At 37.0% G+C, this 25,872-nt stretch overlaps 2 protein-coding genes across 4 annotated transcripts in view; both read right to left on the bottom strand.

The window, feature by feature from the left end:
- Positions 1-477: 477 nt before the first annotated feature.
- Positions 478-8,153, bottom strand: LOC109078122 (collagen alpha-1(XII) chain-like). Its single transcript, XM_042742917.1, has 7 exons — positions 8,096-8,153; positions 7,907-7,942; positions 7,648-7,714; positions 7,372-7,554; positions 6,984-7,061; positions 2,966-3,136; positions 478-1,480 (listed from the first exon to the last, which is right to left on the bottom strand). Exons 1-7 carry the CDS (start codon positions 8,144-8,146, stop codon positions 1,470-1,472), a joined length of 597 nt encoding a protein of 198 aa, XP_042598851.1. The 5' UTR covers positions 8,147-8,153; the 3' UTR covers positions 478-1,469.
- An 868-nt stretch (positions 8,154-9,021) lies between these two features.
- The window catches only part of col12a1a (collagen, type XII, alpha 1a), a 63,703-nt gene continuing 46,852 nt past the window's right edge, over positions 9,022-25,872 (bottom strand). For 2 of the 3 annotated variants that reach the window (XM_042742914.1, XM_042742915.1), the window contains 21 exons: positions 25,393-25,512; positions 25,140-25,286; positions 24,925-25,041; positions 24,015-24,167; positions 23,860-23,934; positions 23,181-23,320; positions 22,969-23,092; positions 22,724-22,867; positions 21,632-21,796; positions 21,499-21,537; positions 21,243-21,382; positions 19,733-19,874; positions 19,342-19,451; positions 13,409-13,561; positions 13,063-13,140; positions 11,716-11,802; positions 11,238-11,291; positions 10,959-11,054; positions 9,970-10,023; positions 9,382-9,435; positions 9,022-9,165 (listed from right to left, as the gene is read on the bottom strand). In XM_042742914.1, coding sequence (XP_042598848.1) covers positions 9,049-9,165; positions 9,382-9,435; positions 9,970-10,023; positions 10,959-11,054; positions 11,238-11,291; positions 11,716-11,802; positions 13,063-13,140; positions 13,409-13,561; positions 19,342-19,451; positions 19,733-19,874; positions 21,243-21,382; positions 21,499-21,537; positions 21,632-21,796; positions 22,724-22,867; positions 22,969-23,092; positions 23,181-23,320; positions 23,860-23,934; positions 24,015-24,167; positions 24,925-25,041; positions 25,140-25,286; positions 25,393-25,512 — 2,309 coding nt within the window. In that variant the 3' untranslated portion in view covers positions 9,022-9,048. The remainder of the gene's footprint in view (positions 9,166-9,381; positions 9,436-9,969; positions 10,024-10,958; positions 11,055-11,237; positions 11,292-11,715; positions 11,803-13,062; positions 13,141-13,408; positions 13,562-19,341; positions 19,452-19,732; positions 19,875-21,242; positions 21,383-21,498; positions 21,538-21,631; positions 21,797-22,723; positions 22,868-22,968; positions 23,093-23,180; positions 23,321-23,859; positions 23,935-24,014; positions 24,168-24,924; positions 25,042-25,139; positions 25,287-25,392; positions 25,513-25,872) is intronic. The other variant, XM_042742916.1, reaches the window with a different exon arrangement.

Here is a 25,872-nt window from a genome sequence, read left to right as displayed (position 1 = left end):
TATACAACACAGGCATGCAATTCTTCTTTTGGTGTGAGTTGGTATACAACAGATAAATATTCGGTTTAGGATAACAAAACAAAAGCCAGGTCTAAGAATTAAGGGAACCGTTTGCCATTTTCCTTGAGAGAGAAACAACAACGACAACAACACGTTGCACTGCAGCAAGCACGTTTACACTCTGCAAACTTTCAAATGTGCAAGGAATAAGTTCGTAGTGTTTATAGGACATAGTACTGAACAGGAGTTTGTTACAAATACAAAATGCAGTTATGTTACAAGCAAGACACATTGTGGAACCGTCGGCAAGCACACAGGTTTCTTACGAGGAAATGAGAGCCTCTCCACTCGACTGTGCTAAATGTGCAATAATCAAGGCTTGATCTGGACTTAAATGAAGTTTTTGACAGTACAGAAGATACACTTTCACTCTATGTTTCTATTCTTTTAGCTTCCTTTCTTGATAGCGATCTTTTTCCACGCTGGTTTCGTAAACCTGGTGACTGTGTCTCGATATCTTCCGACGGCTGGGCTGGTATGGGCACTACGTAGGTGTCAGGTTCTGGCTGGTAGGGGCCTGCTTGGAAATATTATTTGGCCAGCTGAGCATGTGCTTTTGTGTTCCAGCATGTCATTTCAACTCTTCATTCATACATAGTGTTAATAATATTTAACAAAAAGTAATACAAAAACTCCTATATTAAACAAAAACTAAACCCATTTGGTGGTTGTCCACAACCTTGCGTTGGCTCATCCCCCCTTAAACTATCACTAATCTAACAAACATACATTTATATAAAAAGACTGCATTTGTGAAAACTTGCTGTGAGGGATCATACAAGTATAGAAATCACAATATCAAACAATGAAAGAAAACCGTAGCACTCTGCAAATATACCTAAAACTTCATGGTTGCGTATACTAATGGCACACACTGCATTTTTAACCTGAGCGTTGCCTACATGTATCATCAATGATGAAAACCACAAATGAAAATGAAACGTCAGCAAGAAGCAAGTTATCAGGAGCAAGCTTGATCACTGCTGTTAACATGTTAACTTTAGCCCACTGCGTCATCGATTAACATTTACAAGGCACAATTAGTTCATTTACAGTCATCTCACCCTCATAAAGAGCTACCACTGTTGAACACTGTTAACATAAACGCTCATTGTTAGTAGTTTCACATGCGTTCTTTGCAAAACGAAGCTCTTTCTTGCTGCTCTAGATGCAAACGGGCCACGGGTATAAAACCATCACTGGCTCCAGTATGATATAGTAGCGCACAGCTGGTGTTAGTGGCAGTCCAGTCCTTTCTTTGGTTTGATTGGGTTTTGTTTGTTTTTTTTAAGAGTTGGCCAGCAAATATTCAGCAATCATATCCATGGTGGTTATCCTTATTAGCTCAGAGCGAGTGCTAATCTCGCTGACACGGGATGTGCAAGGGATCAGGCAGTCTAGATAGCAAACTACGCAAAACCTGAAATGGGTTAAAGATTGTGTTAGTTCATTTCTGTGGCAAAACGACTACCGTCAAAAGTGTAAAACCAAACTATAAACATGCAATTCTTCATCGATTAGCTATAATGTTAAGCAAAGAGACAGCAATCATATGATTAGCCGCTTACTCTAGAGCTCTGTTCCAAACCCCGCTGAGCTGCCTAGCTAGACGGCATTATGCTCCCTTTACTAAAAAACCTCAACACGTTTTTAGGTTAACTGATCTAATTTTGTGTCTTTGTCATCTGTGATTGTATACGTTAAATATCAATGGTTGTTTGTAATAAGGGATTTGAGTACACATTAAAGTTTTTAGGTTTGTTTAGTAAGACAATACATTTCCACTGAATTCTATCAATGAGAACAAAGCTTTATGATGTTATTTCTGACATCTTATAACGAAATTCATACAATAAATGTCAAATGCTCTTATATTACCTCTTATATTATCATTATAGCCACACTTTATGTTTAATATTTGAACATACAATGAATTTTATGTAGAAACAGTTGAAAAAATGTATATACAAACTGCCTTATGTGCAATTTAACTAATTTTAATTTAGTGTTTTGATTATACATAAAGTTAATTAAATGTTAAATAAATTTAATTTTGGTAAAAAAAAAAACTAATTCCGGTGCATAACTAATCATAAGCTAATTAAGTAAAAAAATAAAATAAAAAACTATTTGAATTATTAATATTGCTATTAAGTTGGGATGCACCGATGTTTTGGTCAATAATCGGTATCGGCCTATAAAAGAGTGGAATTTTTAAATCTGTAAATAAATAGCAACTGGATATAATAGTTTAGTAATGTACCAAATGAGAGGGTTCCCTGTATAATTAGGAGACATTTTTTTCCTTTAAGAAATCCAAGCTATTGGTATCAGCAAATGTCATTCTGAACAATATGCAGTATTGGTATCGGTGTATAATAGTAAAATACTATTCCTACTATGCATCCCTACTATTAAAACATATCCTCAATTAAAATATGGGCCATTAAATATGCATACATTAATGTGCCTGTATATAAGTCATATAATATATTAAGCAAATGTTCAAATATATTACAATAAAAAAAAAATTACACATTGTTCATCTTCTCCTAACTTTAAATTAAAATTAAATTAAATTTATGCATTCTTAAATAAAATTAAATTACCCCTTTATATCCAAAGCGACTTACAGCAAGTGTCAATTTCTACAGATTTCAGCAAAGTGTAAAACAATCCCAATATTTGTTGATAGCTTAGCAACGTTAACTTCAAATTCCATTGGAATCAATGCTATTTGTTATCAAAAAATTTAACTTCACATTCCATTGGAATCAATGCTATTTGTTGTTTTCAAAGTATTTGAAGGTTCAGTTTCGTTTAGAAGCTCAACACAACTCAACAAGACAGCTCACTAGGTTTTGGGACAGAGCTCAAGACAATCACTCAACCGTACTGTGCTTACCTGGGTAACCCTGTCCATTGTAAGGGATGCCTACACACTGAGAGGAGTCACAGTATCCTGGAGGTCCAGGTGGTCCTCTGACTCCGGGTCCACCCTGCCGCCCTGGTGGGCCCCGGGGCCCCGCTGAGCCTGAAGGACCAGGGGGTCCTATCTGAGACTGCCCCGGTGGCCCTGGAAAGAGAGGAGGTGTAAGAAAGCATCCTTTACTTCGCATCTAGCTTTTTTACTTGATGCAGAGAGGGAAATTGATTTCGAGCACTGTAATTTAAATATTTTGACTGTTTAATTAAAAGGGAGAAGGGGTAAATCTGCCCCCCCCCCAACTCTTTTCTGTCTAGACGGTATAAACCCAACTGGAATGCTGTCCCTCGACTCTCGCTCTCGTGCACTCTGAAGTCAGCACATCTGTTGCCAATAAAGCCTCCACAGAAAACACGAGTCAAACTGCAAACAGTGAGTCACCGCAAGCTTCCTACTACTGTACGTATATGATCACTGTGTATTTCATTCACAGAGAGGTCTTGGCATTGTTTGCACCAGGGAGATGTTTCCACTCCTTTATAGTTTTCTAGCTCCTGGAAATGCGTGGTTTTACATTAGGAGACTGGATTGTAATTAAATGCATCCCCTGGAGAAAGTGCAGAATTGTGTTTGTTGAACTGAGTGTTGTTGTAGTTACCATGGAACCAATACTTCATTCAGACCCTTTGTGTTGCGCTGGGATGAGTGAATCAAGACGCGAAACATATCTGTACAAATTCTCTCAAATAATAACTGGATTACTTGGGCCTTGTGATCGGGGCTCAGCATGGAAACTACCACTTTGGCCAGCTTTGCTTCCTATGATAATGGAAGTGCCTTGTTTACTGAAAACAGAATCGTTTCCAGGTTTTCGTGTATCAGTAGGAATGGGTGCAGATTATTATTGTTATAACTTCTGTGACAACTTCAGCATTGGCTCCAAACAGGCAAGGGTTTTTATGAACATTCAGAAACAGGTCACTCTTTATTTTAAGGTCCAATTCTCTCTATCAACGCTCCATTAGCTACAACTTTTGCCTCAATAAACTTCTAATTTACAGCCTATAAATTAGTAAGGTAGTTGTTAAGTTTAGGTATTGAGTAGGATTCGGGATATAGAATATGGTCATGCAGATTATGGGCCCTATCATACACCCGGCACAATGCAGCACAAGGCACGGCGTAAGTGTTTTTGCTAGTTTCAGCCAGACGCAGTTCTCATTTTCCCGTCCTGCACCGCGTTGCTTAAATAGCAAATGCATTTGCACCCATTTGTGCGCCCATAGGCATGCTGGTCTAAAAAAGAGTGTTCAGGTGCATTGTTGGCGCGTTGCAATTTTGAGGAACTGAAAATCGACTGCGCCATAGACCAACTCAAACCTGGTTTAAAGTCTGGCGCAATATTTTTTCTTTGTTATTTAAAGAGCGCCTATCCACCTTTTTCTTGTCGTAAAAATTGGCGCGGCCATTTGTAAATTCTATGGGTCTGGTTTTTGGTCTCATCTGCGTCCAGCTATTTTTAGCTGTAAAAAACAGCTTGTTTTACTGCTTGATATTGAAAATTGGTGTGTCTTATCATATTATTTTAATGTATTATCTTAATTATGAACAATTGGTTTGTAGTGCAAACAGTTTTACCGTTTACTGCACGTTGTTATTCTCCTCATTATTTACCTATAACAGTTAATGATCCGGAAGTCTCACCCATAGGCTTACTTCCGGGTTGAAGAAAAAGGTGTATAGGCAGGTGCACAACACGCGTACACTTTGCTTATTACACACACAGGGACACAAAAATTACATTGCACCATGTAAATAGTGATCCTGCCATGGCGCGAGCGCAACTGGCTCTTAAAGAGAATGGGAAATGAGACTCTGATTGGTTTATTGCACGTTATGCCCAAAAAACACCCATTACTCATTAAGAGAATAGGGACAACTCGTTTAGACCATGTGCCCTAGCGCGACTGTTTTCCAGTTGTTAAACTAGCAAAAGTGGATTCGGTCATGTTCCGTGCGCTTTAGACCATGCGCTTAGATCATTAAAATAGGGCCCTATGTGCATTATAAGCACTAATAATAATACCCAGAAATATTATCAATTTGAGTGCTCTGCTGGATGAGAACAAAACTAGAATTGAATTGAGCTAAACAATAAACTTGGACTGAATTCATTTCATAAATCATGAACGTCACAACATTGATACTGTCACTGAACGGAACTGCATCAACACTGAACTAAATTAAATTGAACAATGAGACTATTATGGACAGTAAGACTATGACATTTATGTTGTTTCATAATTACTGAGTTTTGCAACATTATTGCATTGTTAACATTTGCAACATTGTTATAGTGAAGCTACTTTGTATCAAGCACTGTATGAATAAATGTGACTTGACTTAAACTGCAACAAATTGCAGAAGAAATATGTGGCACGAAAACACAGTGGAACCTAGGAATTGTACGTATAATAGAATGCGTCTGCTTCTGATTTTATTTATCTGTCCTGTTAAAGACTCTTTTTTGGTAATTCTGAACAAGCATAAATGGCCAATGTTTAGACAACAAGTCTTATTGAATCAACTACCCACAGATGTCTCGAGATCATGAGATCATTTGAGATAATTTCAGATTTGAACTGAACAGTAAGATCATTTTGACTGTTGATTAAGGTACAGCCAGCAGGAAATAAGCGTGCTGATTGCCCTGACAGTGGATCTGCTGCGTGTAATGTGGTTTTCCATCCACGTCATCTGAAGAACACAGATGTTCCACTGATAATGGAATGAAATTCTTTCATGGACATACTTTAGAATAAAATTCGTCTTAACTTCTATTTTTTTCATATTTTCGTACTGGGGGGAGGGTATTTTGTATTCCAAAATATATTTCTTAAGAATATATTTATTTGTATTTAGATTTTTTCTTAAGATTAAGACAAAACTAAAGAATTGAAAATGATTCTTGAAGTAAAGATAGCCTCCTATATTTTTAGATTAACTGCTGTAATTAAGGATTACAACGTAACGCTAGCTACATTTAATACATCTTACTATTACTCTGAAGTGATGCTGGTGATTGATAATGAAGACAATGATTGGTCATGTATATACAAGTCATGACTATTTGCTGAATTCAGAATTCAGTAACATCTACAAAATGAGTCAAATGAGTATTTTTATTTAATTAATAACAGTTTTGAATTAAATAATTCTGAGCACTCTAATGGTGTGCACACTATTAATAACTAGCTGCTTATGAGCAATGCATATTACTAGCATACTGGCTGTTTATTAGTACTTATGTAGCACATAATAATGCTAATACCCCTACCTCATACCTAAACTTAACAACCACCTTACTATTAATAGTTAGTTAATAGTGAGAATTGTACTCCAAACTAAAGTGTGACTGAAAACTTCAGATTTTCATGAAGCCAGCCCATGGATCTCAATCCTTTGGAATTCTTTGGAAAGGCTAAAAGCATACATAAACAGCACAAGAGAGAAAACACCCTAAATATTTTTATATCTGAAAAATGATTTGTCCGAATATTGCTGTCATATCACTATTAAGATTCCCTTAATCCCAACTGTCACAACACGATTTGATGAGGGGTTAGCACACGCTTGAGCCAACCTATCCAAACAATCCAAGGGAAAAGCTGTTCCTGATCATTCGGAAAAACTAATGGCAGCAGTTGTGTAACAGGCCATTCATGTCTTAATGATTCATAATTTTGTGCTAATGTTCATCTATCATGCCTAAACAGTCCAAGAATGAGAAACATTGTGATACGGAATAACAATGTAGAAATCACAGCTGTTAAATATATGTTAACAATAATTAGAGCTGGTTCCATTAATCAGGAGGTTTTGGACCGACTGTGACTGAAAGCCTTGAAAAGGCAAGTGTGTGTACAAACTCTGGCTATAATTGGCAGTGAAATGGACCGTTTAGGCTGAGGTGGCGTTAGGTTGCACGAAGACATACCAGGAGGTCCAGGTAATCCTCTCTGTCCTTGAGTGCCAATGCCTGGACTTCCTCTTTCACCCTTCTCTCCGGGCGATCCTAGGATGTTAAGGGTAAATGCATTAAGAAATGCAAACCATATGTGTCTGATTGGCAGTAATGCCAAACACTAAGTATACACATGAGGACGATTTTGGGGGTAAATGGAATCTATTACAACCATGTGCATCAAACATTTGTTTCAGTTTTTGAGGCAAATCTTAGTTGTTTTTTTTAAATACACCTTTAAATACACAAATACATTCAGGGTGTTTGAGCCCACCCTCAAATCTCTATGACTATGATACATAAAGATTCCTTATTTTGCCATCTTTGACTAGACTTCTTCCCATGTGAGGTAACTGCATACCTCTTTCTCCTGGAGGCCCAGGCAAACCTGGATTTCCTGGGAACCCGTTGGGTCCGGGCTGACCTGGCTCTCCATGGGGTCCCTGGTTGCCAGGTGGGCCTGGAGGTCCAGCAGGACCAGGACTATTACTCCTGTAGTTACTGGGGATCTGGTTCAGCATCATGTCGATTCTGCTCATTTGTCCTACAAGCAAATGAAACATTTTCTGTTTTAACATGAACAAAACTTGATGCAGCAGTGACTGAAATATTTTGTTATTATTCTGAAGTGCCTTACTGCTGACTAGTTGTTCACACACTTGTCTTGCTACAGAACGCATCATATTCTGTGACGCAGTATCTCCCTGGAAAACAGAAAAAACATAATGTTCTAGATTGTTCTTGCTCATGCAAAAGGATTTTTCAGCAGCACTGTTCTGGTTCGTAATGGTTACTAGGGCATTGCAAGGTAGTTGCTAAGGTATTGTAAGTGTTTGCTAGGTTGTTCTGGGTGTACAATGCAAATTGTATGAAAATTGTATGAAAGCGACACATACCCTTCCACCCTTCTCTCCTTTCATGCCAACAGATCCCTGTGATTGACAGATGAGAAACGATGACCATAGGTTTGGTTAGGCTGAGTGGCACATATATTCATTTGCTATTGAAATTTGCACATGTATTCATTTCCATAAATGTCTTTAGAACAAGTCCTATGATATTTAAAATGAGTCGAATTTACATACCGGGAGGCCAGTGTCTCCAGGCTTTCCTGGTTTTCCTGTAAGTCCTGGCATTCCATATAAACCTTATAGTCCCTAAAAATATTAATCTCACTATTAGTTATTTTACTACATCAAGCTAAACTAAACTAAAACAACAATATCAGCTCATTCACAATAATTAACACAGAGGACCAGCAGAAAGGTAGCCTTGAAATAAACAGTAGTTATATTAATATCACTGAGATACTATTTTAGTTTTAATTCATAATTTAAATTCATTATATATATATATATATATATATATATATATATATATATATATATATTATATATATATATATATATATATATATATAGTAAATTATTTTCAATTTTAGTAGTTGTGTGGATTTTGTCATTCTAATTTTTTATTTTTTTTATTTTATGGCTGTATAGTTGGTTTTTAGTTTTACGTTTAGTTATTTTACTACATCAAGCTAAACTAAATGAAAACAAGGAATTTAATTAATTTCCTTTGGAACTTGCTTTTTATATCAACATTTACTTGAAGTAACCTTTTTTTAATGGTTTAAGTTTTAGTTTTAGTTAATTATAATTAGCCTGATAAACAGTACATGTCCTATTAGACATGAGAACTTATAGCTGTGGTAAAAATCAGATGCACATTTAAAATCCTACTGGGTAATAACTTAGAATATCAATTGCAGTGGCTCCAGGTGATGCTGTTATAGTTTAATTAAACAAATGAGTACTGAACAATATTAACAACGTACATTCACTTACTATACGGTTAATGTTTGGGTTTGTTTGCTTGTATGCATGCATAATTTACTGTTATTCATATATATATATACAGTACATTAAAATGCTTTAATATGTAATCCAATGTAATTCATATTTGTAAAAGAAAAAGAAATGTGGACAGTATTATGGATGAACAGGAAATGTGATGCATGTGCTATACTGCCGATATTTTAGCTGACATTACTCATCAGACTCACACTCATCAGATATTCAAAAGCTTGCACATTACATACCATTGGTCCCGATGGACCTCTTGGTCCAGACTGGCCTTCATTTCCTGGTGGACCCTGAACAAAAACATATGCCATCATGAACTGTACAAGATGCACTACTAATAGCATTAGCAAAGATTTGTTCAATATGGAGAACGTTTAAAGACACCCTTGAGATGGGCCTAACACAACCCACTGACAAGACAGAAGAGACAAGTCAGATGATAATGCTAAAACTGAAAACATGCACTTTCAAACCAGTTCAAGGTGCACTTAAGAAACATATCTTACCCTTGCTCCAGCAGGTCCAACAGGGCCGAGTGGACCTGGAGCGCCAATCGAGCCTTGGAAGAAGGAAAAACACTTAATGTCATTGGTCACACCGGTGGTTGTTTCAAAATCCTGGTTTTTGTATCAAACAGCCATTCAGCTGTTCATGGATTAAACACTTTCAAATATAGTCAGGATATGACTAAACTCAACCTTTCCATGGAAGAGAAGGAAGGTTGTACTAAACCATATGAATACATGTTCAAATAAACTTCTTGCAAATTAAAAGTGCCTTCATCCTGTACAGCAATAAGTACAGACATTTGTGTTTCTCTCTGTGTATTTCTTTTGGAAGTCAAAAATAAAATGACGTTATGATGAAGGTGTTAGCAATCATTCTGCTGTAAAGCTGTATGCTTTAAGAGGATGTGAGTTGTGTTTGCCAATTGTTTTTTAAGCATGAATGTAATCATAAAGCCATTTATCTGATAGACACATTAAATCTTCTAAATCCCACACTGCAGAAAACTTCCAGAATCCATTACAACACATTTTAAAAGTACTTAAAATCAACTCAAAAAAAAAAAGAAAAGAAAGAAAAACACTTACCCGCTGTCCAGATAAACCTGGGTCACCGGGGTCTCCCTTAGGTCCAGGCCGCCCCTGAAAAAGGAAGAAATGAAGCAAGCTTTCACACTCATTCCTCTGTTACATGACATTGAATGGAATTTACATCTGAGCTGTATGTGCATGAAGGGTGAGGGGGCGACTGAGCGCTGGCTCCGTTAAATAAATGGGTCTGAAGCTTTTAGTCATAAATTACACCCGCGCTATACAGTACTGTAGCCAGACAGGTCCACGAGTTTAATGTCCCGAGAAAGTGAAATAGAAGACACTTTTCATGAATAGAGTAGAAACTGGTGTCCCATAACTTGTTTAAAAGCAAAAATGAGAGAAATATAAAATAACATAAAAATATAACGTACATGTAACATAGCTAGTTTTAAAAACATTAAATCCCATTCCCTTTAGATGTGTTAATTTCACATTGAAATCAGTTCAGAAAATACTGCCATAATATTTGTAGAAAACTGTGCATTTTTACTTTTTCAAAAATCATATAATATTTATTATGACCGCCTAGGATGGAATAAAATTAGTTTTTAAAGAGAAGCATTTCCTGTTTTTCAAAATATTGTTATTTTAGTATTGTTTACATACTAATATAGCATTTATTAATATTTGCTTGAATTAGCTTTTATTTTTATATTTGTATTGTACTCATTTTGGTATGCATTTGTGATACAGTATATGGTTTTCATTTTTGTCATTTTAGTACTTAAAACATTTTTTTTATCAGTTCTAATTTCCATTTCTAATTGTCAATTACGTTTTAACATTGTAAGTCTAACCTAATATTTGTATTTTATTTTATTTCATCTTAATTCCAGTTTAACTAAAACCATTTTTGATGGTTCAAATTTATTTCCCTATTTCGGGCTTAAGAAAGGCCTTGATAATGACTAATTACATTCTGTAAGGGCCAATACAAATTTGACAAATGGAGAGTTTTGTGCCGAGTTTTGTGCTTTACTTACTGGTTCTCCAGGAATAGACAATCCATTAGGCCCCTGTGGGCCTGGTGGTCCCATTTGTCCTGGTTGACCCTGCTCCCCGCGTGGGCCCATTGAACCCTGCAATTGCAATGAACGGGTTTAAGTCCTGTTAAATTACCCAGTTTCAGCACTCTAGAAAGAAGCACTGAGAGAAAAGGTTTCTCGATGAAGGAACCTGTTCAACATCTACTTCACTATCTGACCATTTGGCATTCATCAGCAGGTCATTTATAAACTAGATATGAAGGTAGATGAGCTTACCGTGGGGCCAGACTCTCCTCTCTCACCTCGTGGGCCTTTTGTACCAGGACTGCCCTGGAAACACAAGAATTTCAGAGGATTCATTATTTTATAAATGTCAAACTGTCAAATGGCTCTAAAGAGATTGGTGTTTCCAAGTTCACATGTCCCAGACAGTCTTCACTTCTGCTTTCTGACCTTTAAGCACATTCTCCCTAAAGTCCATGAGTAAGTCTCCAGTCATTAGCTCTCGCTGTGCTGTTAACCATTGCTAATCCCAGATGTTCAATCCATGCATAATAGTGTGGAGAGAAGAGCCCCCATAATCATAGTCCTGTGCTTAATGTAAAGAGCAGGACTGAAATTACAGCACTGGGGAAAATATCCCACCGTCCCTGAACTCTGGACCTTTTCGTCCTCGTCATGAGAAGTGAGATTTGCAGCGGTAGCACGAGACTTCAGAGACTGAGGAAATGTCATGGGACTCTAATGATCTTACCGGAGGGCCCGCGGGGCCTGGAGGACCAACGCTGTCCTGTTCACATGTGCAGGAGTGAGGAAGAGCGGGACATTTGGCTTCATCTCTCTACAGAAATGGAGATATAAATCAAACCTTCTGAAAAGACTAAACAGATTTATAAAAGGAAAAGAACTGCAATAAGAAAGAGAGCTTGCATGATGATGTTATTTTGACGGTTAAATCTGTTAACTGGTAAAAGGTAAGTTGCTTTACCGTAATACTGTAGCTTTACTACGGCATTTTATTCAATTTCATAGTAAAACATTGTTAAATGTACAGTTTTTGGAAGTGAAAAAGAACCAGGGGAAACAAGGCTCACATTTGATGGTTTTCATGTAGGGTTTCATGTTTCATCTTTTGTTGTTAAATTAATTTGCATTGCATTATGTCAGTGTCATGTGTGTTACCATTATGTTGTGTTATGTGTTATATGTGTTAATATTATGTATTTATCAGATGTTTGCAGTGTCAAGTAAATTTAAGTAAAGATAAAAACTAAATACTGCACTGGCCACAGTGGTGTACATCTACCTGCCCTTTAGCTACTCTCTATGGCCAAAAGTATGTGCACACTCCCTTCTAATGAACGGGTTTGGCTAAGCCCTTTAATTCCTGTGAAGACAAATGCTAAAGGTGAACAAAAGTCCACGTGTTTCATGGAAGACCGAGAAAAACACGAAGGTTAGTGTTGCTTGTCATTTCTTTGTGAAATTTACTATTAATGTATGTATTTATGTAATTTTTGATGTTTAGTCCAGCTATTTGTTCCATATTATCCAGTTCAGGATATATTTGCCATATTATTTTAAAGATTATCATTACTATTAAGGTCAAATTTAATTATGGTCAATTGTTGATAAAATGAACTTTTGAATAAATACTAAGTAATTTATTTTCCATCAAATGCTTTTCCAACAATGCAAACATAATATCACGTTCAATACATAGTCTGATGTGATGTTATGCTTTCATTTACTTGTCACTAACATAATCTGAAACATGTGGCAATGTGTTATGTTATTTAAGGAAATGAACCTGTGAACTGTGACATATTGCTACAAAGGGACTCCCTAAAGACACATTAAGGAAAAGGGCAATCGCCGTGAAAAAGGAAGCCACATCGAAACACAACTGGGAATTGCTCAAAAGCTTGACAGCTGTATTTAGGAGGCTGGAGAGTGTCCCTTCTCTGATTACAAGCATCTTTCCAAGTCTGCAAAACTCAATGACTTTTTCTCAGCAGGGGTTAAACCTTCAGCGTACTGACCAAACAGTAGACAAAAACCCACCCTGTAAGATGACAATCCATACACAACCCCTGCTTACCATTGCTGGAATATCACAACATTTGTCTCGACTTGTCCAGCCCAAACTGCAGACAATATCGAACATCTGGAGCTGGAACTGAGGGAGAGAAAAATGGGAACACAAATGGATGTTACAGATGGCTTGCATTGACTCGAAAATAAAAAATAAAAAAACATGCCCACATGCACCCAACGGTGTTTTGAAGAGACAGAATCGAATCCGTTCAGGCATGAATGGGTGTGAGGACATGCACTGGACTGAGTATGAGGGGACAAAGGGAACGGCAGGGTAGATTCCTTGGATTAATCACTTAGTGTGTGTTCAGATCTTTTGGTGTATTGAACGGGGAGCAGTCTGTACTTACTGTGGCCGACTGCCTCCTGCCAGACTTTGCCATTTTTCCGAGGACTTCATAGCCATCTGTGGATATGTTGTTGGCCTCTTTGATCTCTTTCTCAGCCACCTCTTGGCAGTCAATGTTGAGTTTGACATTTTTCGGTGAAACAGAAATGTGAAGCTGCAAAAATAAAAAGGCATTAGAGTGAATACCTCAGCGGTGCAAGCCAAGCATCAGTTAATTATTACTCAGTACTCTGGACATTTTGGCTTGCTTCATAAATCTTCATGCAAGGGATTCACAAAACTGCTCGACTGACAAAAATACGTGAAAATCATCCTTTAAGAAACCTTTCCCATGATCCCTGAGAAAGTTAACCCTACGGCCTGTAAACTATGTTTAGAGTTACGCTCTCAATTCTTCCAATAACAGTTTCTGTCCAACTATAATGAGTTTAATTAGTTCATTATGTAAAGACATGCCAGTCGCCGAACACAAATACAAATCTTCATGTCAGCAGATAATATTAAATGGTTTACCATCTGTAATTTCCCCTTTGCATTCACCATGAGACTCTACATGCAGATGCGACCACCGAATGCTTTTTCCATCCTTTTTTTTTTTTAGAGGGAATACAACGTTTTCTTTATGTAGCGTCACCACATGTTGCTATTATGTCATTCTGCGGCTGACCGTTTAATGTGCTCATTCCCCTGACTTGAGCAGTTGCTTTTTTCAGTCAAAAAGTCTGACCAGCTCATACATCTGATATTCATACTTTGTAGATCAGCACTCCAAAGGCAAGGTCATATTTCTTGCCACAATACCGTCAACATCTTTGGCAACCGGCATTAGGCTTCCCACAAGGAGAAGGGCTCTGAAGTTCTGGCTTTAGATGGAAAGCTTTAGAAGCTTATGTGTGTTGAAATGCTCGTGGGAAGCTGAGAATGCAATAGTTATCAATTCAGAAAGTGTATGCAGAGAGAGTAAAGCGTCATAACAGACAGGGCCATAGAACAATGCTTTTGATTTGTTCGGTTGTATGGTGTACTGTGCATTCACACTTTCTGAAATCCTCCCATTGGCTACCGTGGGTGTGTGAATATGCCCACCATGTGGTTTGGTTTTGCTCTGCTCTAGTCTTCCCCTCTGTCCTGTCAGACTTTCAATATATCTATCAGCCTCCATTTTATAGTTGCATGTTTGACTGGCCATCTTCCCCCACCATTCCCTCAACTGTATGAATTCAGTGAGTAAATTCAAATTTTAAACAGGAAGTGGTTTTAAAATACAATTTTCAAATGTTACTTCTTGTCTCTCACAAACTCTCGAGAGCTGCCTGGATGTCTGCTGTCTACATAAGCAACTAACTGAAATATATGTGAAATACTGCAAAATGCAAAGTTGCATGAAACACGTGACTATTCTTTACAGTGTGATTTTGCTCTGTGGGGGAAAAAATCCAAGATTACAGACACTGAATATATTATTTATAAATATAATGCATTTAATGTTAAAAGTAGCCGGTATTTATAAAATATATTATTTGTAAAGTATTTTTCAATCTGGCCAGTATTTGTGTGTGCTATGCATTTTATAGAAAATATAGAGTATCAGGCAATCAGTCAGTTATTCTGATGATTAATAGAGTAATCAGAGAATGTTTGGGGCAATAAAAATAGACATAAGTGAACAATAGATTTTAAAATGACTTATAATTAGTGCTGTCAAAATTAACGTGTTAACACAGGCAATTAATTTTTCCAGTTTCAAGGTGTTAAAAATATGTTACGCAGGGGCGCAGCTAGCATTGGCCACCCCACTCACAACCGCTGCTTCTGTCTGTTACGCAGAACGTCTTTATGACCACATCAAACAGGAGACTTTTCAGTTGCACACTTTAACTGCGCCTCAAGACTAGGCACTAGTCAAACGAGCATGGAAACGGTGGAGGTGACGAGGGAGCTTCAGTAGATCCACAGTGAACTGTGGTCAGATGAAATGTTGTCAGGCTATATGTTGGTAAAAACAAATTTTCTGTCAGCCATTATATGGTGCTTAAAGCGTGTGCTATTCAACTGCATGCACAAATATGGCTGCATGCACTGTAGCCTGTACCATTTCATATTAAAGCGCGACTGAAACTACGAGCATGTGTGTCAGATCTGCGTCACATTCAGCAGCGGCAGTTCTTAAAGTAATAGCAGCCAAATAACCTAATAACCCTCCTGCTAATGTGTCAGTCAAAGAACAAAAGAAAAAAAGGGGATATCAATAACTTTTGTATCTTTAAGGATTCATCTATATTTAATTTAGAATTTAGTGTTTGATAACTTTATTTAATTCCTGTATATTTCCTACTTGTTGAAGGGCACAGGTAGCTAAATATGACGTTTATTATAATGGATTTATATGAAGATTTTTTTAAAGTTCACTTAAATTAGAAGTTGTTATTTTTTTAAAGTCTAATAAATGTTAAAATTGATAGCTCTCAATCATACTGTAATGTTGAATGGCTATAGTCAATGGCTAAATATTAGGAAAAAAAGAACTAATTCATAGAGACATCAGTAGTATTTGGTATGCAGTATATCCAGTAGTATTGGTATCATTAATTACTCACCCTCGTGTCATTTCAAACCCTTCATCTTCAGAACACAAATTAAGGTGTTTTGATGAATTCAGAGAGCTCTCTGAGCCGCCCATAGACAGCAAGGATACTACCACGATCAAGGTCCAGAAACGTAGCAAGGACATCATTAAAATAATCCATGTGACATCAGTGGTTCAACAATAATTTTACGAAGCTACAAGAATACTTTTTGTGCGCAAAGAAAACAAAAATAATGACTTTATTCACCAGTTTTTCTCCTCCACATAACCCTGGCGCCATTTTGAAGAGTATCCACTGAACAGATACAAAGTATGCTGTTCTGTGTCAGCAGCGCCACGTGGATACATTGTCTACGTTGTTTAAGCTTTGATCTGAATGAAAACAACATTCCCGTGTGATGCTGCATACGTTGTTTACATTCTGTGGATACTCTCCAAAATGGTGACGCGGAGGAGAATTGTTAAATAAAGTAATTATTTTTGTTTTCTTTGCGCATAAAAAGTATTCTTGTAGCTTCATAAAATTACAGTTGAACCCCGATGTCACATGGCTTATTTTAATAATGTCCTTGCTACGTTTATGAACCTTGATCGTGGTGGAATCTTTGCTGTCTATGGGAGGGTCAGAGAGCTCTCGGAATTCATCAAAATTATCTTAATTTGCTTTTTCAAACATGAACGGAGGTCTTACGGGTTTGGAACGACATGAGGGTGAGTAATTAATGACAGAATTTTCATTTTTGTGTGAATTATCTCAAACACTGAAAAGCAAATATGAGTCTCACAAAAGCTTCATGCAATTCCAAACCATTCACATGACATGACCTTTAAATCTAACTCGGAAAGCCTTTATTCATGGATTGATTTTAGCTACTAAATTCATAATCTCTTGGATTTTATAAAAGAAAGGAAATGACATGAAGAAAGGCCCAGTGTTCTGTGTGGTATTGCGCGGCTGACCACAGAATCCATTTAATAGCTGTTTTCTATTCCCGAGGCTCTCTAAGCACTCTTGTTAAGCATTACACTGGCACAGTGTACACACTTTTGTCGACACTCATGACTTTCATTCAGATAATAATGGCTTGTAGGTTGTTATTAACTATTAAAAAATGATCAACTACAAATCCATCAGGCCATGTGTGGATATCTGAATTGGCAGAGGATTCTGTGCAGATTTTGGTCAATAACATTCAAGCTGATCAAGATATCAAATACGCTTCACTTTCTCTAAGAATTTTTATTTATTTATTTATTTTTTGATTTTCCAGTGATCCTGACAGATTTCATTAGTTTCACTCAATGAAATTCCCCATGCAAAACTCTCCACATTGATGCAAGGCTGTTGCTAGTGTGGTTGCTAAAGTGTTGCTTACTGACCCAAATCAATAGAGTCCCTTCCCATGTCTCTGACATTCTGGACTCATGTTCCTCCAAGTCTGTGGGAGTTTTTCGTCAATGATTGCATGATAGGTGCACTTACTTAGAAAGAAATAAACCACATAATTTGAAGTATCATTCAAGTCTGTAGTGCAAATGGTGAGGTAAGCAGTGAGATTTACTATTTATGGTTAGAGCTGGTTCAGATCCCTAACCCAAAGTATGAGCAACTGTAATAGTGATGTTTGCCTTTAGTAAGGACAAACAAACCTGAGAAGGAAGAAAGAGAAAGGTCTTTCACTTTAAACAACTTTCTAACTCTCCAAAGCATGATAGGTTTGTTTAACCTAAAAGGTTTCCTTTTCATGTAACCAACATGTAATCTTGTAACCAAGGTGGTCAGCTAATCACCACCTTAGCTCAGAATTTCTGTTCTTTGCTCACATCTCCAGCAATGCCAGTGGTTACTGAACATACAGTAGGCAACAGTGGCAAACCAATGATTTTTCATGAACCCTGGACCACAAATGGGCCCGCAGTCACAATCCAGACTATATGACATCACTTTAAAAGCCACTGTAATGATGTCAATGGGTGAATCTCAAGAAAACAATCAAAAGAAATCCTAAATGCTTTTTTGTTTGTTATTAACACCAATGATTCCAATTATAGTGCATTACTATAATATAGTAACAATTATTTTAAAGTTTACACTAAAATACAAATATAATTTTGTACCAAAAATACTACAATGATTTTTACATGCTTTACAATTTAAATAATACATAATTTTTAGCATTACAGTAATGAAAACTGGGTGGAAATAGGCTTCATTTTATTTAACCATTATAATTATTTTTCTTTAAAATTTCTGGTGTTCTTCCCGAGATTCACCCCGATTGCTCAAACTGTGCTTTCCCAAATTTCCCACACAGACTGGGAAAATCCTTCATGTGTGGTTGTAAAATTAGCACATCTTGAAATCTGATTTGCCAGCATGCACTTACTAGACCAAAACTGCCAGATCCCAGCCAGTATAAATTACAGTCTCCTTGTTGTCTGGCATTTTTTACATTAGCAATTAGACTATGCCAGCAGTCACTCGGGACAAACATGACAAAACGATGACATGTTTAGCTTTAAACAGACTCTGCGTGTGCTCTGGGGTTAGAGAAACCTCTGAAAAAGCAAAACCCTTTATGAAAAAAAACAACATCATTAACGTCCTCTTTCACAGCATGTTCAATAGTAATGATTGATGTTTCCAGCTCTCATGAACCACATCACCATGAGCGGGCTAGAATGATGGCTGGTGGGTGTATAGGTGAAAGCTCTGCTTGCACCATATGGGCCGTTAAACATCTCAATTTAAAGCCAACGGCAAAATCAACAGTGGCAAATCTTTCATTGAGCTCCGAGAAGTTAAAGCGTGTCTCCGGTTGGAAACGGATTTTGAATTTATCAGCCAAGAGTTATAACACAAGCTATCCCTTCCAAAATCATTATGCTGTACCCAACAAACTTTAGTACTTTGCAGGGACTAATATTCATCTAAAGAAATCCAATCCCTTTCTCAATATGTTGAATGTGGCAGTATTTCCAAAAGGATGCTCCAAGTTCAAATCCATCATCCATCTGGTTAAGATTGCAATACAGACTGACATCTGCCACCTCATCTTAAGGAAACGGTTCAGGTCTTCAAGCTATTTTTGCAGTTTTATGAATTTAACGCATCATTCACACTTAAAGGTTCTTTATTGGCATTGATAAGAACCGTTAAGAACTTTAAACATCCATGGAACCTTTTCGTTGGACAAAAGGATATTTATAGTGGAAAAAGGTTATTTACATTTCAAAATGTTCTTCTTTTTATATACTGTTCACTGAAATGTTCCTCTATGGCATCACTGTTGAAACACTGTTTTGGAATACCCAAGTAGTCAACCAAAGTAAGAAAATCCTTCTACCTTGTGGAAACTGCCGTGGAAAACTTTCTTCACTTGGTCGTTATCAAAGGAGACTTTCTGAATTTCACCTCTGGTGTCCTTATTGTAGAATGAGATGATTCTACTGGAGGCTGAGAACAAAACACACACTTATACAAGGCTTTGTGTTGACCGACCAAAAAAAAACCCAACAACAACAAAACAAAGGATTTCCATTTAAATTTGAGCTTGATGCTCTAAAAGGGCTGATTGTGCATTTCTGAATAATTACTGCTATAAATCACTGCAAGCTTGAAATCTGGAACCCATTTAGAGGGTTTCTGTTTCTAAACAAGCTTTAGCAGACACCACAAGGTTTACCGCACGCACACACAAACACACATGACACATGGAAGATGAAAATGGTACTTACGGTCAATGGTGAGCCCGACCTCAGGGTTGTTGTTCTTATCTGATATCTGCCATATATCAAACGCATCCTTGCCGGTGTCAGGGAGGAGACGGAAGAGGAGAATCAGAGTGTATGCGGGAGAAAGACCATCTGGATGGATTTCTTCAAAGAATAACACAGCTCATTTATCAGTGCAAAGAACTTCATCAGGCAGCCCACAGACTTAATGTTCAGAAAATCATGACATAATGCAAAATATGACCAGCACATGATGGGTTTCGTGGGAATGTTGTATGTGTCTGATGAGAAGAGAATAATTAAAAGCTTCATACAGATCTATACAGAAACCAGACATACTGTAAATCAAAAAGTGCAGAACAGATTCATGAAGTGTCCTCGGAAAAAAACCAAACAGACTCGCAGCCTTGAGTAATGGCAACATATTGAAGTATTTTCCCTCCTCTGGTGCTCAAAATGTTTCCATTTGAACAGCTGCTTGCCCACGCACAAATACAAATCATTATAGTTAAATTAATCAAGCATGCTCTGACCAGATCTTTAGTCGGCTCAATTTGAGGTGCGCTTCTTGATCTTAAGAGTGTATAGGCAATCACTACAACATTTTTGAGAAAAGCGACATTGGAAGACTGAGAGTTTTATGTAATAATTAGTCATTCAGTAATGATTTGCACTACTTTTGTGCAAATAACACTATAAAATGAGTAATACAGGTAAATGTATTTAATGAAATAATAATGCATAAATTAACTCTCTTCAGTGTTATTTTAATTATATTATTTATTACTATTATAATCGAAGACTATTTTGAATTAACATTGAATTTAACATTTTAATTTTAGTTTAATGTTTTGTTGTGTGCTTTTTTCATTTTTATTACTATTTACACAGTTTTAGTTTTAATTTGTATTTTTTTCCAGTTAGAAATGTTAGTGCCGGACTTTTTGTTTTAATCTAATATTTAGATTTGATCCTGTTTGAACTTTAAAACTATTCAAATGATTTTATCAATTGAAATAGTTAATGATAATAACCCTGACTTTCTAATGCTGTTGTTCACTATAATGTACAGACCTTTAATAAAAAGAAAAAGAGGTTAAATATACTGTTGCAACAACTATAAATAGCAAAAAGCTATTTTTATGAGATGAATTTCTACCACCAAAGCAACAGTTGGCACTGACATTTTTGCTTGGACTTCACTTTTGCACTTCAGTCAGGCCAAATAAAACTCTTTAAAATATATCATTTTCTTCTCAAAAGTATTCCCCTTTTTGAAAAGGTCGATAATGAGAAGGTTTTTATGAGTTCACACTGGAAACTTCTACGATATCTGACACCCCATTCACACAAGCTGCTACAACGAACAAGAAGAAATGCTCCTTAAAGAGACTTCAGAGACTGCAAGCGCTCTGAAGACAGTTAACATAATTGTGATCGCTTGCCTGCCATTACAGTCTGTAGGGGAGCAGTCCGGAAAACATGCAAAACACATGCACTGCACTTCAACCTACTTTGTGGGCTGGGAAATGAATGCATCCTTATGGAGTCTGTATGCAATGTAACTGTTGAAGGAGCCAGGTTCCATGGAGACACCGTTCATGCCAGCAAATGTCTTGTCAGTGATGTTAAAGGCTTCCAGCATCCTGAAGCCTGGAAGTTTTTATAAAAACATCAATCAAGAGATGCATAACAGTGTGCAATGACAGAGTAAAATAAGACTATGATGATAGAAAGTCTTCGGGTATGGACTTCAGTCAAGCTCTGACCTGGGGATGTGAATCCATCGAGGTAAATCAAAGGACAAGCTGTAAAAGAATACAGGAAAGAGTTTGACTCTTGTCTTTCGTGTTACTGATAAAGCGAAAAACACAATGCAGACTACAGAGAATGAAGTCCTACTGGATGTTGCTGTTTCACAGATGAATGTAATGAGGTTGTCTTGGATCTTAGTAAATGCGTCAAAGTCATCAACGATGAAGACGTGTCTCTCGCTGGGCTTGCTTCCAATGTTCCTGAGTTCAGCTGTGTCTACGTCTGCGACACCCACCACAAACACACTGTAGCCTGTGGAAAAGACAACACTGAGGCTTCAGGGAGCATGTAGAGTGACTTGTCTGAAGTAATACGAGATACATCGCCTGTCAAGAACTCATCCAGGTCATATTTCACCCAAAAATTAACAATTATATGTTGCATAAAGAAAATGAGGCCTATTTCCATGACCACTGAGATCTGCAATGTGTCATAATCAATGCTTGTTTTTAATTAAAAAAAAAAGAATGATTCTTTTACAATACAGTCATTTACATAGTTTAAACAGAATAGTCATTGAAAAACCACAAAACATAATCATGGTCCAAAAAGGTTTTATTTTCTTTACGCTAAAAAGTCATTCAAATGACTTAAGTTCAGTTTGACCAAATTTAAGGCCATGCAAAGTCTTAAATATTTGAAATAAAGAAAAATAGGAATTGCAATACAGTCTAATAAGATTATTCAACTTCAAAAGACAATGATAGCATTGAATAAATGTGAGCACTTCATGTTTCGATGTAAAAATGTGACACTGTTGTGCTTTCTATAGCCTTGCAAATTTAACAGCAGTTCGCAATCAATGAATGCTGCACATTTATGGCAAGCACTGAAATTGGGTTATGTGCTAAAATATACATATCAATACATACAACAGTAGATCTTACACAAAGCCTGAATGAAACATGTTTTGCGTATTTTAGACTTGCAGGTGCACTTTTTGTACTATTTATTCAAGTAAAATAAACACATACATCATTTATTTTGCTCTAAATGGGCATATGGTATTAATTTTATTTGTGCAGGTCTTAAAAAGTTTTAAACTTTATTTGAAAAACTCTGCAGATAGCCTGTCCAGTAAACAATTTCTTAACTTTTCCAGGGTTTTTTTTTATTTCCCAAAACACTCAAAACACATTTCAAGCTGAATAAAAGCGTGCTGTTTGATCTCAGTGTTACCTGCATGCTGTAGTTTAGCAGCATTCTTCTTCACTTCATCTTGAGAACGACCATCAGTTACTACGACCAGAACCTTGGGAACGTTTCTCCTCATGCCACTGTCTGATGTGAACACTTTGTCTCCGATATGCTTCAGCGCAACACCTAAAGCAATCACACATTCAAACAAAGAATAATTTCATAGCCAGTTTGTTTCTTCTTCTGAAACATTTAGGTAGGGAACCTAAAAACAATGTTTCACAAACCTGTTTTGGTGTTTCCTCCTCTGTATTTGACCATCTGAAGGGCGGACAGCACCATTCCCTTGTCGTGGTAGGTGTTCAGTTTGAACTCTGTTTTAGCTTCATCACTGTACTGCACAAAAGACACCTGTTTCACAGAAGGAGAAAAAAAGAGCAAATGAATCCCAGCACTATCAGGAAGACGTCAATCACATGACTACAGACAGGTCGGTTACCTGCATGCCATCACGGCTGATGACGTCAAACGCTCCGATCATGCTGAAGACAAACTGACGGACTTTAATGAAGCTCTCATCTCCAATGCTCCACGAGCCATCGATCAGGAACACCAGGTCAGCCTTGGCTCCTTTGCACACTGGCATTACAAAACAAAGTGTAATGAGCAATGCAAGTATAGTAATACACCTTATTATCACCCCTGTCAAATGCTCTTTTAGTTACTGAAATTTCAGTCGCTTATACATTAAAGGGTGTTTGTTTACTGGACCTAAAATTCCATTCAGCTCTACTGGGACTATTTACACAGTATAATAAAAGTTTCAGAGGACTCCATTGTTTGGAAGAAGCAAAGCGGTCACACTTTATATTAAGGTCAACTTCTCACTCTTAACAAACCATGAACTATGACTTTTGCTTTAATGAACTACTAATTTTCAGCTTACTAATAGTTAGTAAGGTACAGTAGTTGTTAAGTTAAGGATGTAGAGTATGGTCATGTACAATATGCACTTCTTAAGTGCTAATAAACAACCAATATATTAAAAATAGGCATGCTAATAAGGAACTAGTTAACAGTGAGAATTGTCCCCATACTAATGTGTTACCAGCAAAGCTTGGAAGCAAATTAAAAATGTAAAAAGCATTTTGAAAAAGTGAATGCACTTGTGTCTTTACCCTCGAGTGCAGAAGGGATGGTGGGTGGTGGTGGAGGAGTTGGAGGTGGTGTTGGGGCTACAGTGGGCTTCACCACTACAGAACAGACAAAGACACCATGAGTAAAACTGATCAGAGCTGTGGGACTGAATTCTTCTGAATGCGTCGTGACTTACGTGTGCGCTCTTTGACACTGACTCCGGGCCCCTCCTGGTTGGGGGTCTGTGTGTAGACTGTGGCGTTGTACAGCGCGTCTGGCATCAGCCCGTCAAAACAGTACTGGCTCTCAGCGGCAGTGATAGTGACCTCCTGAGCCCCACGGTTAGCCGCTAATGATAAGAGGGAAGCATAAGCTTATACAAATATCAATATTTCTGTATTTGAATTATATTTAAATTTCCATGCATTAGAATTTCAAACATATTAAAAACTAAACTAACGTAAAAAAAAAAAAAAAAAAAAACTAAAGTGTAATGTGATGCTAAATTATTTCATTAAATAATTAATTTAAAAATAAAACAAATCTGTGCACAATTTATTTATTAACGATTTACTATTTAATTGTTTTAATAAAACAATTAAAATGAAAACAAAATATATTTTAAAAATCAAATTCAAAATATTAACAAGAACTGTAACAGGATATCATTTATTATTAAAATACAAACAATTCTAATAGTTTAGAATCTGCAGAAATCTATTCATTGTGGGAAAAAAAATTACTTTTATTTGATTAAAAAGTATGAACATGGTTATGTTGTGGAACAACAATATTCAATTAATTAAAATGTACAAGATTGAAACTTTTTGGATTCATTGATAATAAATATATAAACCTGGTTATTGTTTATTTAAACACATTCAATTTATTAGTACTATTACAGAAATCTGACCTGTTTCGTTTATGCATAATGCATCATATCAACATAATGAATAAAAAAAATGCAATTCAAATATATATAGATGTATAAATCCTACATTAAGGCCTAAATACTTCTGAGTGTATAACACTTGTAGGGGAAACATGAATAAAATGCAGCATTTATGTTTAATGAATTTGCGTCTCTTTATATTCTATTAACTTACGATTGAAAGGATTGAGTTTTAGCCTGTAAGAGGTGGCGGCTCGGTGAGGCGTCCATCTGATGCAGAAGGAGTCATAGCCCACGTTGTATGTGGTGAGGTCAGTCACGTTAAGGTACACTGCAAAGGCAAACAACATTCCACAGTTAAAGCAGGTGTTTTAAAACAATCTAAAAACATGTCTGTGTGATTTGTCAGTCAAAGAAACGAGCACGCACAGGTGGTTCCCTGTCCAACCAGAGCACCGCTCACGCCTGCGTCATACTGAGCGTAAACCTTCAGGTCGTACGTGGTGCCAGGCTGGAGGTTGTGCAGGATGTGTGTAGTAACATCTCCAACAAACACTTCCATGGTGTTATCTGTGCCTGCAACAACACAACGGACAGCTTACTAGAACATGTGTCAGCATGACCTACAACAGGATGTCTAGATTATGACACCATGGTAAAATCATCAAGAACTGTCTCTTACCCACTGGGGTATAGACCAGATTATAACCGTTGACCCGCGCAGGTACAGGATCCCAGGACACACGGAAACGAGTGTACCACTCATCTGAAACACGCAGGTTACGAGGCTCCAGGAGACCCACTGAAGGAGAAGAAAGAGCCAAGACATTGAAATTTTCCCATACACAGATTTCCAGCACAGATTATTTCTTACAGTCAACAATGTCTGTCTATCTGTTTCTGTCAGTCTGTCTGTCTGTCTGTCTGTCTGTCTGTCTGTCTGTCTGTCTGTCTGTCTATCTGTCTATCTATCTGTCTGTCTGTCTGTCTATCTATCTATCTATCTATCTATCTATCTGTCTGTTTGTCTATCTATCTGTCTATCTGTCTGTCTGTCTATCCATCTGTCTTTCCATTCATCTGTCTTTCTTTCTATCTAATTGTCTGTCTGTCTGTCTTTATCGATCTATCCACCTCTCTATCTATCAGTCCTTCCGTCTGT

Source organism: Cyprinus carpio, chromosome B17 (genome assembly GCF_018340385.1).
Source record: "Cyprinus carpio isolate SPL01 chromosome B17, ASM1834038v1, whole genome shotgun sequence".
Lineage (NCBI taxonomy): Eukaryota > Metazoa > Chordata > Actinopteri > Cypriniformes > Cyprinidae > Cyprinus > Cyprinus carpio.
The sequence above is the reverse complement of the archived record's forward strand: the minus strand, read 5'-3'. Positions and strand labels throughout refer to the sequence as shown.